This window comes from Canis lupus, chromosome 3 (assembly GCF_048164855.1).
Source record: "Canis lupus baileyi chromosome 3, mCanLup2.hap1, whole genome shotgun sequence".
Taxonomy (NCBI): domain Eukaryota; kingdom Metazoa; phylum Chordata; class Mammalia; order Carnivora; family Canidae; genus Canis; species Canis lupus.
The window spans coordinates 13,204,650-13,222,833 of record NC_132840.1 but is presented as its reverse complement, the minus strand read 5'-3'; the positions used below and the strand labels follow the sequence as shown (position 1 = coordinate 13,222,833).

Sequence of the window (18,184 nt, the reverse complement as noted above, 5' to 3'; positions counted from 1 at the left end):
TGGAAGCTGTTTTGTATCCTAACTCTTTGACCAGGAATTTAGAATTGGAAACTGATATTTCTGGATAAAAACCTCAGAACACTGTACATAGGTCTGTCTCTGAGCTAAAATGAAAGTCAGTCTGGTAATATATAGATACTAATGTATCTGTACCTATATATCAGTTCAGAAATATATTAAATAGATTGCCTATTAGTAATCAGATTATTAAAATCTTTATTCACTTTTGGTGTATTTCATAAGCTCTTGATATTTAAATATTTTGCTGGCTTGTTGTTTCTTTTAGTGAAATATAGCTTTTTCTTTCCTCCTTTCCCTATTGTAGCGTGGTTTCTTCTGGCCAGTTTTTCCTATGTCTTTTTATTTAACTCTTTAAGAAATTCATTATAGGTGGATTTCAAGGAATCTTGTATAATTTTGCCTTCTAGGATGGACACCCCTTTGGTTTTGGTTCTGTTTTCTTTCTCATGCATTTGTATTTTTAAGGCATGATGGAAAGACTCCAGGGATTTGATATGTGGGAAGGGTGAGCTAAAAACATTTAGTGTGACAGCAGCTGGAGAGATGGGTGTGTGACCTTCAGAGTTGGGAGGTGGTCCCCTAGCAGCCAGGGGACATCTCTATAACCCATCACCCATGGGCTCAGCTGTAACTGTTCAGGGTGGGCTCACTTTGAAGATAGCACTGCCCTGTAGAGTCCTGTGTACTGAGCTAAAATGGGCTCAAGTGTTAATTGTACTTGTTTCCGACAGCTTTGTAAGTCAGTGAGTTTGTAGGCTCTTTACCGTGCAAGGCGGCTTCTGCAAGGCCTCCTCTTCTCTTCTCAGCCCTAGGCAGAATGTGGTGACAGCGTAGGTCCTGATGTGTTATTGGCTGCCTTTTTTTTCCCCTTGTTTCTTTCCAGAGTAACCAGCGGGTTGACCTTTACAAGTGGAAAGATGGCAGCGGGGAAGTTGGTACAACCTTACAAGGCCACACTCGTGTAATCAGGTAGGCACTAGCTCCCCATAGCCCCTGGCTTGTCTCACTTTGTCATAATCCCTTGAGAATAGAAATGAAGGCACCATCCTCCTTCCATGGCTTGACCTTCTGTGTTGCGTTGGTCACAGGTGGCTGTTGGGTCCTTAGCATTCACGGTTGTGATGGCTCTCACAGTGGAGATCAACTAGTATTTAGGAACAGTATTTGTGTAACCGCTAACCTCAATCCCAGGTGATACTCAGAGAGATACAGCCCAGTCTGAAGTGAAGGATTAGAGTTGATTTTTGCCATGGGACAGGGAGACACGGTTCTGCCAGAAGAATCGTTCTGCTCGCGGTGGGCAGTGCCCAGAAGTACAGACACCAGGATGCAGCCCTCTTCTCTTTTCTCCAGCAGCTGTGGGGTGCCGCACAGAGCTCCTACATCAGACTGTCATCTGGCCCTGTGATCACCTCTTGCCTGTGGCCCTGGCCTCAGGAGTGTTTCTCAAACCACCCTATCCTTGGGTCACTATTTCTGGATGAGAAGGCTTGTCCTGGGAAGTAGCAAGCGGGGAGTGAGGGATGGGGGAGGTTGACCCAGGAAGTGCTGGGAAAGGCCAGACCCCGGCCTGTGTTAACTGCGTAGGAACTGCCATTCTAGCAGGGGAGACCTCAGAGATGCTTTAAGAGATGTATGGATTTCCAGAGCCCTAGTACTTAGCACACTACTGTAGCACTCTTAGCTTTAAGAGATGTTGGTTTTACTCAAGGTACCTGTGGTTGAATCTGATTTAGAGAATGAGAAGTCAAAAATTACTTTGTGTTTTTGTTCTCTGTGTGTGTGTGTGTGTGTGTGTGTGTTTGAAGTTGAAATCCTCCATTTTTGTGGGGGGAGCGAGTGATAGAATAGCTGGGGATAATAGGGGGAAGGACCTGAAAGGTTTTTTTGTAGCTCAGTTAAGTCCTGTTCATTCCCAAAGAAGTTTGGAGATTGCCACCCTAAGACATGTTACAGAGGCCCATTAATGATGACTCTCTGAAGCCAATAGAAACTAAATCTGCTGATGCTTTGGAATTTGGACTCAATTTTTCTCTTCGTCGTTCTGTTTATTTCTCATGTTCCCAGCGACTTGGACTGGGCAGTGTTTGAGCCGGATCTCCTGGTTACCAGCTCTGTGGACACCTACATTTACATTTGGGATATCAAGTAAGAACAATTCAAAGGCCAAACCACCAAGTTATGGGACCAGCTGGGACCTTTGTTTTAGAGGTCTGGCATCTTAGATTTCCCCTGGATGCAGATCCTGAGATGAGGCTACATTGCAAGTCCATAGTTTAGGAGGTGACAGAAACGCTGGTGGGGGATACAGAAGAGAGACAGGACTGGGAAGGCTATATAGGTGGAGGGTGTGTTATTCACCTGGGTACCACTGTGAACAGGTGGTGTTTACTCCTACCAGGGATTGCTAGGTGCTGGCACATAACTCCTTCCTCAGAGGTGTCCTGCCTTCAAGGGCTCAGGAAGTGGGCATACCATCCACTGTCATTGGTTGAAGGCTGCCCCCTGGGACCTCACTGCCCAGCACCTCAGGCCTGTCACAGAGGTTTGCACAATAGGCTTCAGCAAGCAGGAAAATCTCTTTGGCAAAGAAACACAGGTGCTGGCATTTGGAAGTCAGACGAAAGTTTGACTGAAGTGGGGGGTTTTGATGGGTACAGACACACATCTGCTATAGCAAGCAGTGCTTTGAGACATGTCTGCTTTCCTCTTTGTGAGGCTTCTATCCCCGAACTGTTAGTGCCAGTGAGAGAGTGCCCCTGCTCAGGGTCACTGTTCGTGAAGTGAAAAGTGGAGCACTCAGCCCAGGGCCAGTCATGTCGCTAAGTTCTTAATAAAAGTCTGTTCCCTTCCCCCTTTGTAGAGTGAAGTTCCCTTTGCCATCACAATTTGAGGTCACTAACAAGAGGGTATAGTCCGTAGAGTTCCCCAAGTGGCACCTCCGTTCCCTCAGCAGACAGCGGTGGCTCTGTGATGATTTACACTGAGGGGACAGACCAGGGCAAGGGATCCGTGGCTGACTCCCCTGCATCCCGCTCAGGCTAGAGCCTCCATGGTGATGAGTCTGAGGGCAGTGCAGAGTGGGGAAGGGGCACAAAATCCGGGGGAGGTGGAAGGGAGATGCTCTTAGATAAACAAAATTCCAGGGAGCTACGGGGCAAGGTGAGAGTATTCTTTGTGTACATGAAATAATTGTTTTCATAATTTAAGGACTGGGAGACACTGAACAGGTGATTCCTTTTCAGGCTTTCTAGATTGTAAGTCTGAACTGCATTTGGTCCTGGCCCTCCTAACTCTGGGGTGACACCTGGTTCTGTCACATGACTCTTTGGTGGAGATGTTGCCCTTTGGCTTCATAGGGAGCCCAGGAGTCTTTCTCTGAGAGTCTCCCATTGTATCCAGGAGTGGGTTTTTTTTGTTTTTTTTTTAAGATTTTATTTATTTATTCATGAGAAACAGAGAGAGAGGCAGAGACACAGGCAGAGGGAGAAGCAGGCTCCCTGCAGGGAACCCGAAACGAGACCTGATCCCCGGTCTCTAGGATCACGCCCTGGACCAAAGATGGCGCTAAACCGCTGAGCCACCTGGGCTGCCCCACGGAGTGGGGTTTTTGTTTTTTGTTTTTTGTTTTAAAGATCTTATTTATTAGAGACAGAGAGAGAGGCAGAGACACAGACAGAGGGAGAAGCAGGCTCCACACAGGGAGCCTGACATGGGACTCAATCCCGGGACTCCAGGATCATGCCCTGGGCCAAAGGCAGGCACTAAACCACTGAGCCACCCAGGGATTCCCCATCTTCACTATTTTTTAAGTGTGTGGTTCACTAAAATATATTCACATTGTTGCATGACAGATCCCCAGAACTTTCTCATCTTAAAAGAGCTGAAACCCTACTCATTACACACACAGCATCCCATTTTCTGTTTCTGTTGACTTGACTACTTTAGAGACTTCATACAAGTGGAATTGGAGTCATGCAGTATTTGTCTTTTTATGACTGACTTATCTGACTTAACCTAATAACCTCAAGGTCCATCCATGTTGGAGCATGTGACAGGATTACCTTCCATCTTAAGACTGAATAATATTCCATTGTATGTAGAGACCACATTTCGTTCATCCATTCATCTGTTGGTGGGCCCTTGGGCTGCTTCCACCTCTTAACAACTGTGGATATCAGAGTAGCTTTTTACTTCACCTTTGAAGTGCTGCTGGGAAGGTCCTTGCAGAGTTATGCCTCCATGACCGTCACTTTGTTGCCACTAGGATAAATGGCTCCAGGAATGGATTCTCTTGGCTTCTTCCATCTCTACATCAGGGTCAGGCAGGCCATGCCGAATCATGTTGTTTGCTTTCTGTGGCTACTACTATGTGATTTGAAATCCAGACTCAGCCTCATTTGAAGTAGCTCAGAAGGTTCGTCCCTGAAGGGACATAGGCCTCTCTGTACACTTGTTTTTAAGGCCCTCATATTCCCTCTGAACTCTAAGCACCCAGTAAAAGGGAAGTGGAGAACTGTGTGTGGAGGGAGGAAAGTTCTAGGTGGATGGTGGCTTGTGAATTGGGCATCTGATCTCTGACTTTTCTATTCTTAGAGACACAAGGAAGCCCACGGTTGCGCTGTCTGCTGTAGGTGAGTATATACTCCTCCTGACTCAGTTCATTTCTTCTATTCCTTCTCTCATGGGTCTGCCCCTCCCCCAGTCCCCAGCCTGGCTTTCATCCCTACTTTCATGGGCACTGCTCCTACCCCTGTCCCTGGCTTGGCTGGGTGGGATTGTAAGTCCCTCCTGGTAAAGGATTTGCTTCAGGCTGCTCTCCTGAGTTAGAGTCAGGACTGCTGAGTGTGGTCAGGAACTTATTTCAGGAGTCAAGGACAGGATACAAAATGGTTTGTTTTTAAACTTTTTATTTTGAAAAATTTCAAATGTGTATGAATATAGAAGACAATAAATTGCTTTGTGTTCATAATCCAGCTTCAACAACTGTCACCATCCAGCCAGTCTTATTTATTTCCTCTTAACCTCTACCCACTGTCCCACCCCCCATCCTCATCTCCTTTGGAGTTATTTTGAAGGGTGCCTGAGTGGGGTGGCTCAGTTGGTTAAATGTCCAACTTGCATTGGGCATGAAGCTTACTTCAAAAAAAAAAAAAAAAAAAGGAATTATTTTGAAGCCTGTCCTGGGTGTCATATCATTTCCTTAACAAGTATTTTAGTAAGTGATATTTCTATAGGAGAAGAATCTTGTAAGATAATGTAACCACAATACCGTGAATGGACCTAAATAAAAATGTTAATGGTGGCTCTTTAATATCAAATATTTGTCAGCTGTTATTGTTGTTTTACAAATTATTTAAGTCAGAATCCAAATAAAAAATATAAGTGGTTGATGTATTTCTCATCTTTTGTAATTGGTAGGTTTCTTTTCCCTCTTCCTTTTTGGTTTATTTTTCTTTTCCTGAGGTTTATTTACTGAAGAAGCCAGGTTGTTTTTCCTGTGGTTTCCTCACAATCTAGGTTATGCTGATTGTGTCCGCATGTTGTCATTTAATATGGATACACTGGAACTTTGAAATTACTTTCTGATCTACCTGTTTTCATTGCTCAGTTGGAATTGACTGTTTTTGGAATTCTGCTTTGGGGCTGTTACCGGGTATTCCCAGTAATTACTGAGAACATAATTTGGGCATAGAACTGGTGATGAAGCCCAGTCATCAGTATTGTGGTTTGAGGATTTATTTATTTACTTTTGGAAAGATTGAGAGAGAGAGAGAGGAGTTGGGGGCCTAGAGTGAGGGAGAGAATCCAAGCAGACTCTGCATGGAGCCCAATGTGGGGCTCGATCTCACAATCCCAAGATCATGACCTGAGCTGAAACCAAGGATCACCTGCTTAACCAATGCCCCACACAGGTGCCCCATCAGTAATTTATTTTGGCATCCTTGTTAATATATACATAATATGTCTCTTAAATCCTGCTGCTTTGTATCTTTTTGGTACATCTGAATTCACATTTGATGTTTGCTCCAAAATGATCACATGATTCTTCTTTTTTTTTTTTTTTCGACATCTCCATACCTTATCATCTAAAGACACTGAGAAAAAATAAAATAAAATAAAAACACTGAGCATCATGACTGTATTAAGCAGGTGGATTATCTGTTCTCTGCAGTTAGGGACCTGTTTTTTTCAGTCCTCTAGACCAAAGTCAGCATTTGTGTCTGACCTGAGGAGATGCTCTGTAAATGTTGTTTAATGGCAGTAGTAATCAAGCACCTGTGCCTCTGTGCTAAGTGCTTAATAAATCTGCTGATTTAGGCTCCCCTTCGCCCCTGCCACCTTGACTTTTAGGCACTATTGATCTGAGACACACGATGGCCCATAGACATGGTTGCGGAGGATATCCAATTGAATAAAAATACAAATGGTCTGTAAATGCCTCAGTTACCTCCCTGAGATTTTGTTGCTTCTACTTAGAGGTTAAGTTAGATTAGTTGTAGAGGAGCTGTAAAAAGAAAGACAGCTCTTTTCTTTCAGCCTACTTGTTCTGATTGCTTTCTCTTCTGTTGTAAGTCCTCTAAAGAAGGCCTCTTTCATTTTGCACCTCAGTGAGATTTCTAAGTGGTAGCAAAGCTGCCCTGGGAGAAAAGCAGCAAATGAGAGGTTGTAGATTTTGGTAAGCTCCTTGATCTACCACTCCCGGAGAGGTACAACCTTGGCTAGTATTGTCTCCCAGGGTCCATGGCCCCTATCTCTCCGTGAGTGTGTTGTTTATGCCTTGGGGTAGGGAGTAACAAGAGCCTGTGTGTACTCGAGTATTCTATGTCCAAGAACACCTAGGGGCTGGGAACTCTGTTTGGCTCTGTTGTCATAATCCTAGTAGAACAGGTTGACTTAGCCTCTGGAAGGCTTCATGGTTCGATGGAGCCCTGCACTAGGGAAAGTAGATTTTTTGGAAATCCTTGAGTACTTCTATCTTGAGGGAATGGGGCAGGCTCTTCCTACTCACTTTTTCCTTGAGCTGAGACCCTTTCGTGCGAAGAAACTGTCTCCTACACTAGCTTCCCTCCTTTAGGGGTCTCCACCATTCATTCTTAGGTGACTCAAGATGCCCTGTATCTCAAGCAAAAAACAAAACAAACCAATATCCTCACCCAAACCAAACAAGGATAACTTCTGGGCCTTAATTCGATTTCCTGTTAGATTCTGAGTCCTTGGTGTGTCGGTCCCACTCTAGACTTCTTGGATCAGGCTGCCTTCCAAAGCCCTGGATCCATGATGGTGTCCCCAGTAATAAACACCCACCCAAAAGGGGAAGTATTATGTGTGGTCTGAGCAAGGACAAGAAGAGATGGGAAGGAGAGCCATTGTGTTGTTCTGGTTTAACTTAATTAACTTGGTTATTTTTAAGAGTCAGCTAGAAGTGCTGATATGTCCTAGTTTTTTACAGGTCTCAGCCCCTCTGGCATCTTATGCTCCCTTGTTACTGTTGTTACCTTTTTGTGTTGACAGAGTGGTGAGAGGACTCTGTTCACAGAGCCAGGGACGTTCCTGTTCCCTGATTTAATACCGGGCCAGTGGCCATGCATAACCACTGATGGGAGGAGAGAGTGTGGGGGGTGGGTGGGGGCGCGGGGGGGCTGGTGCACATACACTTTGGAGGGCAGAATTGGGCGACCCAGGGCCTTATTCTTCAGTTAAGGTTCAGGAACCTTTGTTTCTCCAAGGTTGCCCTCCTAAATAGTAAGGGAGTAAGCGGGAAGGAGCAGGAATCAAGCAGAGGCTCTTCCGAGTGGCAGCGCCAGGTTGGCCAGCGGGTGACAGAGAGCCAGGTTGTGTAATGAGTAGTCAGTTACCAACCAATAGAGCCATGTTGAGCTGCTGCTCATGAGAAACTGTTTCCCTGCTGATTCTGCACGGAGGTAACCTGTAGAGTTCTTTCCTAAGTGAGATTATTTCCTCAATTAGGTGACTCTGATCCTGTTCCAATGTGTTAATTCATTTATTTTTTGGCCTCATTTTCTCTTCAGTGGTGGAGCTGGTGTGGTCATAGAAACTTGAAGGGTTCTATTCTCCTTCAGCTGGAACTCGTTATCCAGCCACCCTGGATGCGCTCCACTCTGGTGCCAGAGGGGTTGAGGGCAGCTACTTTCTTCCCCTGATTTGTCTTTGCAGCCGGTGCCTCACAGGTCAAATGGAACAAAAAAAATGCTAATTGCCTCGCCACCAGTCACGACGGGGATGTGCGGATATGGGACAAGCGGGTGAGTAATCTCTTCCTCTGACCCCAGTTCATCTGTAGTCCCTCCCAGGGGAATGAGGAGGATATTGTCAGTAAGCAGGACTCATCTTGAGAAGAGGCCCGGGTGCCTTCTGCACGGTGCCAAATTGCCATTTGAAGATCACAGTTACCAGATGACATTTGCTTTCTGATCAAATTGATGTTGAAAGAAGATAGAGAATATGATGATCAGTGTTTAAGAAAATAAACTGGGCCTGACCTAAGTTAGAGCCCCATTTTGCTGCCTCCTAATTATGATACCAGCTGAGTCATGACACTTCTCCAAGCCTCAGTTACCATATCTTCAAAACGAATATAATAATAATGAGTGTGTGTGTCATTGAGGAGGTCAAGCCTGGGGACCAGACACTATTCTAGAATGGTCAGCAGGCTTCTTATCCCTGCCCCGGATGGCAGAGGACAAACTGGTTGTACTAGGACATACTCCATCCTAAGTATTCTTGGTATAAATCACTGAGGTGAGGAAGTTAGGGTGCTCAAATTCTCTCTTAGACATCCAGCTGATCCATTAACCTCACAAGAGCTTGCAGAGCATAATTTCTCCCTGTACACCCTGTGTAACTGATGGGCAGGAAAGGTGCAGGGTCCTGGGCTGCTGCCACCATGGAGAGTCTGTTGTTTGGTTTGTTGGCATCAGTAAAAATAATGACATGGGGAAAGGATCCCCCATACCTAACTGCCAGATGATTGGGTAGTAATGCACTGAGCAGTCAACTTTGTAAGACCTGGGGTGTCATACTGCTTTCTGCTTCCTAAAACTGGAGGCTAGAGCTCCTTAGCCCCTTAGCCTCTGTAGGGAGTGCCTACTTTTAGTTTTCCCGAAACTATCTGCCTGGATGCTGTCTGGTGTCAGTATGGCTTCTGGCAGCCCTGCCCTTTGCCTGTGGCAGGGAGTAGGTCATATGGCTGGGCAGAGATGGGGAGTCTGCTGGATTAGGCGACACAGCCTGTTAGGGAATCGTGTGCTGGCTGAAGCCCTCTGCCTTATGTGGCTCTTAGATGAAAAGGTGATTTTGTAAGTATGGGTTAGATGGGTACATCTTCTATTGTTTTTTTGTCTCTGTCTCTTAGTCCGGTCTGGTAAGAGCCATTCTCTCCTCTCTTTATTTCTTAAATTGTGATTGATTTTGTTCCTTGCATCACTAGCACAGCATTTAAATGTAGTAAATGGTTTAAATAAAATATTTGGCTAATTTGTAGTGCATACACACTTGTTTTCAGGCCATAGGCAAGACCGTTTTCAGGCCATAGGCAAAACAAACCATTTGGGTACTTAGGCATAAATCCTGTCAGTACTTTTCCAAACTAGTATTAAAAAACCAGTAGTATTCCTTATGTTGCAGAAAGAGACGGCCAAACTGTTCCTCTCTAGTCTTCTCAACTGGTCTACTAAGAGTCCTGACTTCCCTCAGCAATTTTATTTATTTATTTATTTTTAAATATTTTATTTATGGGCAGCCTGGGTGGCTCAGCAGTTTAGCACCACCTTCAGCCCAGGGCGTGATCCTGGAGACCTGGGATCAAGTCCCACGTCAGGCTCCTTGTATGGAGCCTGCTTCTCCCTCTGCCTGTATCTCTGCCTCTGTCTCTCTCTCTGTCTCTGTCTCTATGAATAAATAAATAAAATATTTAAAAAAAGATTTTTTAATTGCTGAGCCACCCAGGTGTCCCAATTTTATCTACTTTGTATAAAGGGTTTTAGCTTTTTTTTTTTTTTTTTCTGTTAATACTTAAGACTTTTGTTTAGATCGATTTAAAACTTGTAGGTCATATTTTTCCTTCTCTAGCACTTGCGAGTGTCAAAATAGTGCTGATGGCACCAAGCATCAGAGGCTTTTAAAAAGTGCAGTATGGGTGGCAAGGTTGGATTTCATTCAAACACCCAAATGACTAATAGTAACATTTACTAAACGTTTACTATGCATAGGTATTGTTCTCAGAACTCTTGTTATAACTAACTTTAAAGTAAGTACTATTTTTATCCTCGTTCTACAGATGAGTAAACTGAGGCCTGGTTTGTTGTCGGGATTTGAACTTAGGGAGACTTTTTCTGGAGACTACCCTTAGCCTCATAGACTAATGCTAATTATAGAAGTAATAGATGTCTGTAGAAAATGTAAAAGAGAAAATAAACATTTATAGACCTATTACCTAGAGACATGCTAACATTTTGGTGTTTTCTTGTACTTTTTAAAACACATGGTTTATCGTACCATGTATACGGTCACATATACTTTTTCCATTTAATGTTATAATAGATACATCTTCCCTGTGCTATAATCCCTAAATCTAACATTTAGTGGCTATATCATATTATGTTGGAGAGCTATACCATAATTGACCCTAAAATTTAATTATTCTCCACTTTTTGTGTTGTTTCTGGTTGTCTGGTGTTCCAAATAACACCAAGATGAATATCTTTTGTTATCTAAAGCTTTTTGTGAAATTGGAATATTCTCTTAAGAAAGGAACATTTTAAGTTGCTTGGTAAAAATTGTCAAAGTTTTTGCCAAAAGGTTGTACTATTGTGTATAAATACCAGCAGTGACAAGTGCAACCTCACCAGCGTTGAGTATTATTTACAAATATCTTTTAATCTGATAGCTTAATAAAATCTTACTTTAATGTATATTTCCGAGGTTTCCTCCTGAGCTTGCTTGTTTTATATAAGTTTATTAATCATGTATAGTTTTCTTTTGTGCAGTGTGTTCATTTTCTTTTGGGATCTTGGTGCTCAATTACTTTAAGATTGGTGGTTTTACCTCCAGTCTTGAGGTCAGGTCTGTTTGAATGTCACAGCCCCTCTCCTTGGGTGATAGTGAGGAAAGGGAGCAGGGGTTGTAGACTGTACTACTGAGGGGAAGAACACCCAATACCCTGTATCCTTCCGTAAAACCATGAGTGGGGCTGGAGTAGAAAGAAATCAGGTTCACAGGCCCATAGAGAGAGCATGTGTGAAGGAGAGCTGGGTAAGTCTTCTTCTGTTTTATTTTTTTTAAACAAAACAAAGTGGAGTTTCTTAAGGATAGATACAGTACCCAGTAGTGTTTTTGTGTCCCACCCAGCCCCCAGCAGACTGTTACATGGTAGGCACTCAGTGAATTCTTGATAAACTGACAACATTCGGTGCTGATCCTGTTGTAGAAACCCAGTACAGCAGTGGAATATCTCGCAGCTCACCTCTCTAAAATCCATGGCCTGGCCTGGCACCCAGATGTTGAGCACATTCTTGCTACTTCCAGTCAAGACAACTCTGTCAAGGTGAGTGACCCATGGGGACATCTGGGGGAGCTGTGTTTGGAGGCCTCAGATTTTGTAACAGCACTTTCTTCAGAAGGAAAGATACAGTCAGCATAGCGTGTGTGCTTAGGGGTGGGTGTGCCTCTTGGGGAACTGGGCCAGTAAACTTGGTTGCGTAGGCCAGTAGGAATGATGGAGTAGCGTATCTCTGATGTGGCTCCTGGGATTTGTTCAGAGGGTTTTCTTCTGTCCCTTTGTGAAAGGAAGTCAGACTAAACCATTTAGAAAGGAGAAGTTTATTTGTAAAGAAGCTGCCAGGAAGTCAGATTTCAGGAAACAAAACAACACAAAACAAAACCAGATAGAAGTAAAGAAGAAAAGCTCACAAAATTGTTAAGGTTACCAAGTTTATGATTAGTCTCCCTGAGGTAGAAAACCAGCAGTTTTCTCGCATGATTATTGTATCTGCAAAAGTCAGGACATCTTCAGTCATCAGCATTGCAAAAGTCAGGCAGAGGGTTGTTTTACTAGAGATTCTCTCTAACTTACAGGAAATGCTCGAGGGTTTATGTGTTTCAGTGACCCTATTATTTATGGTTTATCTCCGAGTGCAGCATTTCTTGTTTGTTTTTCCTGGCCTGACCATCGGATGCAGAGCACAGGGTCAGCCTCCTTCCACGGGTCCTCCTTGTGGTTGGGTCCCTGTCTGGAAGGAAAGAAATTTGGCCATAGAAATTTGCTTAGTAATTTTGTGATTCCGCATCATTAACAAAATGCTTTGTTTATGTGGGCACATGTACAGTGTCATTTTTTGGTCTGGTGAGCAAAACTAGGATCATAACACTAAGGCCTGAAAAGTTAACTTCTGTCTTGAGGTTTGTAAATCCCTTAGGGTTGTCATTCACTTTTATGTGGGTAGCTTTTTTTGTTTGTTTTGGGTTTGGGTTTTTGTCACCTTGTCACCAAGTTCAGAACCCAGAAACCATCCAGTTCACATCCTCCTCTTTCCTTAAGTTTTTTGCTATTCAATGACATTTTTACCACCTGGGAGGCTGGAGTCCATGGGTTGTAAGGCAGCTAACAGGCCACTTTCCACATGTGAAACTCGGTCCTTATTCCTTGTTTGTAGGCCGAGATCACAAATTAAATGAGATTTTTAACATGGTATTTGATTTATTCCACTGTGTCCTGGTGGAAGGAAGACAGTTTTTATTGAGTATATATGAATAGCATAATTGGAAAAAGTGGAGCAGTTTTAAAGGCACTTTGCATAATGGTCAACCATCGTTTTTAGTAATTTGTAGATCAGGCTCAGTATGTCATTTTTTTCCCTACATAATCATTTTCTTAAGTTTACCTGATAATACATCAGCTTATAATTTGTAGTAATACGTTTTTATTATTTTTTTATTTTCTGAATTTAAGCAGTGTGCCAGAACAAGATACCGTTGAATGAATATTTCACCTGAGTTTGTAAATTGTTAAACTGTGAAACTCTTGAATTGAGGGGTAGAGCTAGATCGCAAAGAAAGCAAAGGATTTTGATCATTAAAAATAGAACACTAAAACAAAGTAGAACATTAAAAAATAATAAAAATAGAACATTAACTACAATGAAATTACTTCATACTAGTTTAATGATTGTTTTTTTCCCTGATCTTGGGTTAAGCAGTCTACTTAACAACATTACCTTCTTCTAGATAAAGAGTCCTGGAAATCCAGACACAGTTCCTTGGTACTTCCTGACAGATGTATAATTGCCCGTGGGTCATGGCTGGCCTTACTAAGAGCCCTGTACTCACAAGGCTGTGCAAAAACTTGGTTCTTTCTTGCCTGAGGCTCTTCTGATATTTCTTCAGAAACCTTCCTTTCTGTTCTATAGCTTGTAGCAAGGGCCTTTTGGCAAGTAAGAGAAAAGCAGAAATCACCAATGGATGAGAGGATGGCATAGCTGCTCTGGTTCTTAGTGACCAGTCTGTCAGATTGAAACAGACTTAAGTGGTTGCCTTGAGAATAAGATCTTGTTATCAAGTGAGTGAGGACTTGGTCAAGTCCCCAGAGTTCTCTTGACTTAACCCATAATAATATGTTATAATGCTCACCAATTGACCATACTTAAATCTGAAAACAAGTCTTTTTTTTTTTTTTAAATAAAGGATTGGTTCTGTTAACAGTTATAGTGACAGTCTATAAATAAACATGAATGTGCTTCTGTCCATGATGAAGAGTAACTGGTAGCTGAAATATACTAATATTTTACTTGGATATAATTAACTTGGGGGGCTGAACTTTTTTATTTGCTGGTTTTTCACATTGGTAGACTTGATAACAGGAAAGCCTTCAAAAAGTGTTGACCTAATTAAAATTCTGGAGGATGCCAAGAAGACCTAATGATTTCCAGTTTCCCTTCTTTGAGAAGATAAGGGTTATAGTTTTCCCTATAGCCATCTGGGAAACCTCAAAGCAGTTTAGATGGAAAAAACATCCTAACAATTTTATTATTTTGCATATTAAGCCCAAATTTGGCAAAAAGAGAGTTGTCAGAAGAAACAAGAATTAACCTCTTGTGATCTGATCCCTTTATAGCCACACTCTCCTCCAATCCCTAACTTCTGTTCTCTATCACTGTAGTTTTGTTTTTTGAGAAGGTCATTTAAATGGAATAATTTCAATATGAAACTTTCTGAGTTGTTTTCTTTCACTTAGGATATAGCACTTTCAAGATCATCCAAGTTGTTTTAAGAATCAATAGATCATGTACTTTTAGTTGGCATGTACTAATCTCTTCTAGAGATATACTACAGTTTATTTTCTGTTGAACCTGTTGAGGGACATTGGGTGTTTCCAATTTTTGATGATTGTGAATAGAGCTGCTATAAACATTCACGTGTAGATTTTCCCATGAACGGAACTTCTCAGTTTTCCAGGACAAATACTTAGGAGTTGGGATCACTGGATTAATGGTTAATGCACATTTAACTTTTTAAGAAACTGCCAAACTATAATCTATTTTTGAAAATAATTTCTTAAAAAAGAAAAGAAAATAATTTCTTAATACTTGAATAGTTCAGAGTTTCCTCCTGCCTTTGGTGCTCTACCGTTTCCTGCTTCATGACAAATGCTTGGGTTCTGAGTGTAGCTTTCCCTTCACTAGAAAGCACAGGTGTCTCTAAGGCACAGTGTGTCTGGTTCACCTATATGTATTCCGCAGCCTCATGTTCCTCATGCTCAGTGGTGGAGTGGGTGAGTGTGTACATGTCCAAACAGCCACCTCTTCCTTGTGTAAGCTTGGGCAGGTTAGACTGTTTAGTAATTTAGCTCCTACCTTTGAGAAAGAAATGAATAACACCCATTATTTGGTGGTTGTGAAGATTAAATAGGATCAAAAACCTAAAGCTCTAAGCTCCATCTGGAATGCAGTATGCAGTCAGCACATCAGCTATTGTTAGCAGTTAGTTATGTTGTCCTACACGGCATAAAAGTGACACAGGGTGGAAACATGTCACTCTGACCTTTCACTTGCAGGCCTGTTTAATTGTCCTCCTGAAGGCGGGCAATTCTGTAATGTTTATAGCTGGGGAAGGTTTGTATCTCTGCCCTGCTCCGATGGTGAGGGGGCTGCCAGGACACACCATGGACAGGGAGCCAAGGGACCACAGGCTGAATTAATTTCAATTGTTGAGTTTTTTTTTTTTTTTAAAGATTTTATTTATTTATTCATAGAGATGCAAAGAGAATGAGAGAGAGAGGCAGAGACACAAGCAGGCTCCATGCAGAGAGCCTGATGTGGGACTCCATCCAGGGTCTCCAGATCACGCCCTGGGCTGCAGGCGGCGCTAAACCGCTGCACCACCGGGGCTGCCCTCAATTGTTGAGTTTTTTAACGGCATTTATTTCACAAATTATCCTGCTTTCTTTCTTCCAGTTCTGGGATTACCGCCAGCCTCGGAAATACCTCAGCATTCTCCCTTGCCAGGTGCCTGTCTGGAAGGCCAGATACACTGTGAGTGGGATACCCTAACCTCCTGCTGGAGAGCTTCACCGCGGTGTTCCAGACATGGAGGCCAAGGGCTGTCTTCTCTTATTTTCTTTGTGAGGCAGTTTTCTCCTTCTGTCTTGGCTGAGGGGTGGGGCAAAGGCAATAATGACAGCATCAAAGCTGTTATGTGTCTAAAAACTTGCCCTTGGAATGTTGGGGAAGAATTGGTGTGAGGATCGCGGACCATAGACTGACTGGGAGGCTGGGCTGCAGGAAGGTGCTCACTAATGACAGGGGAAGGGGGTGCAGATGGAGCTAGTGGGTTGTAGGACTTGCCGTCAGTGGATTGTGGTGGAAGGACATCTGGTTTTAGATTCAGAAGACCTGGGTTTTGGGTCCATCGGTGCCTTTTAATTTTTTCCCAAGATTTATTAAGATGTAATGGACATGTAACATTGTATAAGTTCAAAGTGGACACCCATTGATTTGTACACTTACGTATTGTAAGACTGTTAGTACCACGGCATTAGCTAATACCTCTGTCACATCACATAATTACCATTTCTTTTTTTTGTATTGAGATCATTGAACATCTGCTCTCTTAGCAACTTTCAAGAGTCTAGTACAGTATTTTTAATTATCATCACCATGCTGTATTTTAGATCCTCAGAATTTACGCATCTTCAAACTGGAAGTTTGACCAACATTTCCCCATTTCCCCCACCTATCAGCCTTTGAATCACCATTCTACTCTCTGTTTCTAGGAACTCAGCTTTTTTAGATTCCCTATAACTGATATCACACAGTATTTGTCTTTCTCTGACTTATTTCACTATGCATAATGCTGAGTCTACCCATGTTGTGGCATATGACAGGATTTCCTTCTTTCTCATGGCTGAATAATATTCCATTGTATACATGTAACACATCTTCTTTATCTATTCATCCACTGATGGACATTTTGGTTGTTTCCATATTTGGGCTGTTGTGAATAATGTTGCAGTGAACCATGTAATATTTGTGTGCCTTGGGCAAGATGCTGGATGCTTTTGAACAATAGTTTCTTCCTCTGTAGAAACGGATAATTTTATGGAGCCTTCCTTTTTATTATTGTGATAAAATTTACCATTTTAAAGTATGCAATTCAGTGGCATTTAGTACGTGCACAATATGCCTTTCCTTTTGAAAAATGGTATCTTAAAATGCTTTATAAACCATAAAATGCTACAGATAGAGGAGATAAGCTATTAGCCTTCCAACAGTTTTTCCATTGCCACATTGATAGCTTCTGATCAGAGATAATATATTTTCTTCAGTGTCAACTTGAAAGGGAGCACAGGGATGAATAAAGCTGCCTTTGTGCATTAGGCTGTCACCCCGAGGCACTGTGAAACATAGAAGATAATTTAGGTATTAAGTGGCTTTTGCAACTGGGAGCGCTTGTCAAGAAATCAGACATTGTTCTTATGAATTGAAATACTTCTCTGGATTAATATGTTTACTCTAAAAAATAAACAGAGAAGTCCAGGAGTGCTGCCAGGAGTGAGAGTGAAGATAAATGGGCTTTTAGGTGACTTTAGTTTATTCCTCAAAAAACAGAGTCTGATTATCTACCAAATGGGCCCCTTAGCTACTGAGCAGATTAAGTGTTGATAAGTAAAACGTGTCAGTCCTGAAATCAGAGAGTTTTTCTCTGAATAGCTATAGTATTGGAAGCCATGAGAAGGTGATGCTTCATGGGGATGCTATGCTTCTGGTGCTTTTCCACATGGCAAGAATTCTCGCTGCTCTGGGGTTTTCCCCAGTGTGTCTTGCAGACTCATTCTGGATGTGAAACAATGTGTTCTGGTGTGCAGCTTATTTTAGAATTTAAAGTCCTCCAAGTATTTGGCTTAGCTTTATTTTTTACTTGCTGTGGTTCCTTCCATGCAAAGACAAAGCAGAATAAATGCAAAAGAAAATTAGATGTGGTAGTTAACTTGTGGTATCTGGAACACATTTCCCCAGATGGGTGGGGCCCTCCATCATCTTATTTATTTTAGTTAGGAAAGCATTCCAGCTTTGGTAATTCAAGATTCAGCCAACCCTCCCTGGAATAATCGTCTGCTTTTCCCTTTGCTGTCCTAGCCTTTCAGCAACGGCTTGGTGACTGTGATGGTCCCTCAGCTGCGGAGGGAAAACAGTCTTCTCTTGTGGAATGTCTTTGACTTGAATACCCCGGTCCATACCTTTGTGGGGCACGATGACGTGGTGCTGGAGTTCCAGTGGAGGAAACAGAAGGAGGGTGAGTGGGAGCCTGATTTCCTTCTGAGCCCTATTCCACAGCAGCTCCAGTAGGGTTGGCTGTGTGGTCTGGTGTGGAGGACACAGACCCCTCAGGGCTGGACTTGAGGAATGAGAGAGTCGGGGGACCACCACTTTTCACGGTAGAAAGGGAAAGGGATGTGTGGCTGCAGCTTTTCTCCCAGCTTCCCACCTCTTCTCTGAGGTTCGATGTCATCTCTCACCTGTGTGGAAGAGATCTGCAAGAAATTGATTGACAGACTTGCTGTTGGGCCATCTCTAGGGGTGAAAAACTCTGGGTTGACAATCCTCAGAAGTCTGGCATTTACTCCTTGCCTCTCTGCGGAGGAAGGAGA

At 42.7% G+C, this 18,184-nt stretch overlaps 1 protein-coding gene across 3 annotated transcripts in view; it reads left to right on the top strand.

Moving 5' to 3' along the window:
- Nucleotides 1–18,184, top strand: part of WDR59 (WD repeat domain 59) — a 104,056-nt gene that overhangs the window by 33,895 nt on the left and 51,977 nt on the right. For all 3 annotated transcript variants that reach the window (XM_072818380.1, XM_072818379.1, XM_072818381.1), the window contains exons 4-10: nucleotides 905–990; nucleotides 2,089–2,169; nucleotides 4,618–4,655; nucleotides 8,200–8,288; nucleotides 11,471–11,587; nucleotides 15,492–15,569; nucleotides 17,673–17,829. In XM_072818380.1, coding sequence (XP_072674481.1) covers nucleotides 905–990; nucleotides 2,089–2,169; nucleotides 4,618–4,655; nucleotides 8,200–8,288; nucleotides 11,471–11,587; nucleotides 15,492–15,569; nucleotides 17,673–17,829 — 646 coding nt within the window. The remainder of the gene's footprint in view (nucleotides 1–904; nucleotides 991–2,088; nucleotides 2,170–4,617; nucleotides 4,656–8,199; nucleotides 8,289–11,470; nucleotides 11,588–15,491; nucleotides 15,570–17,672; nucleotides 17,830–18,184) is intronic.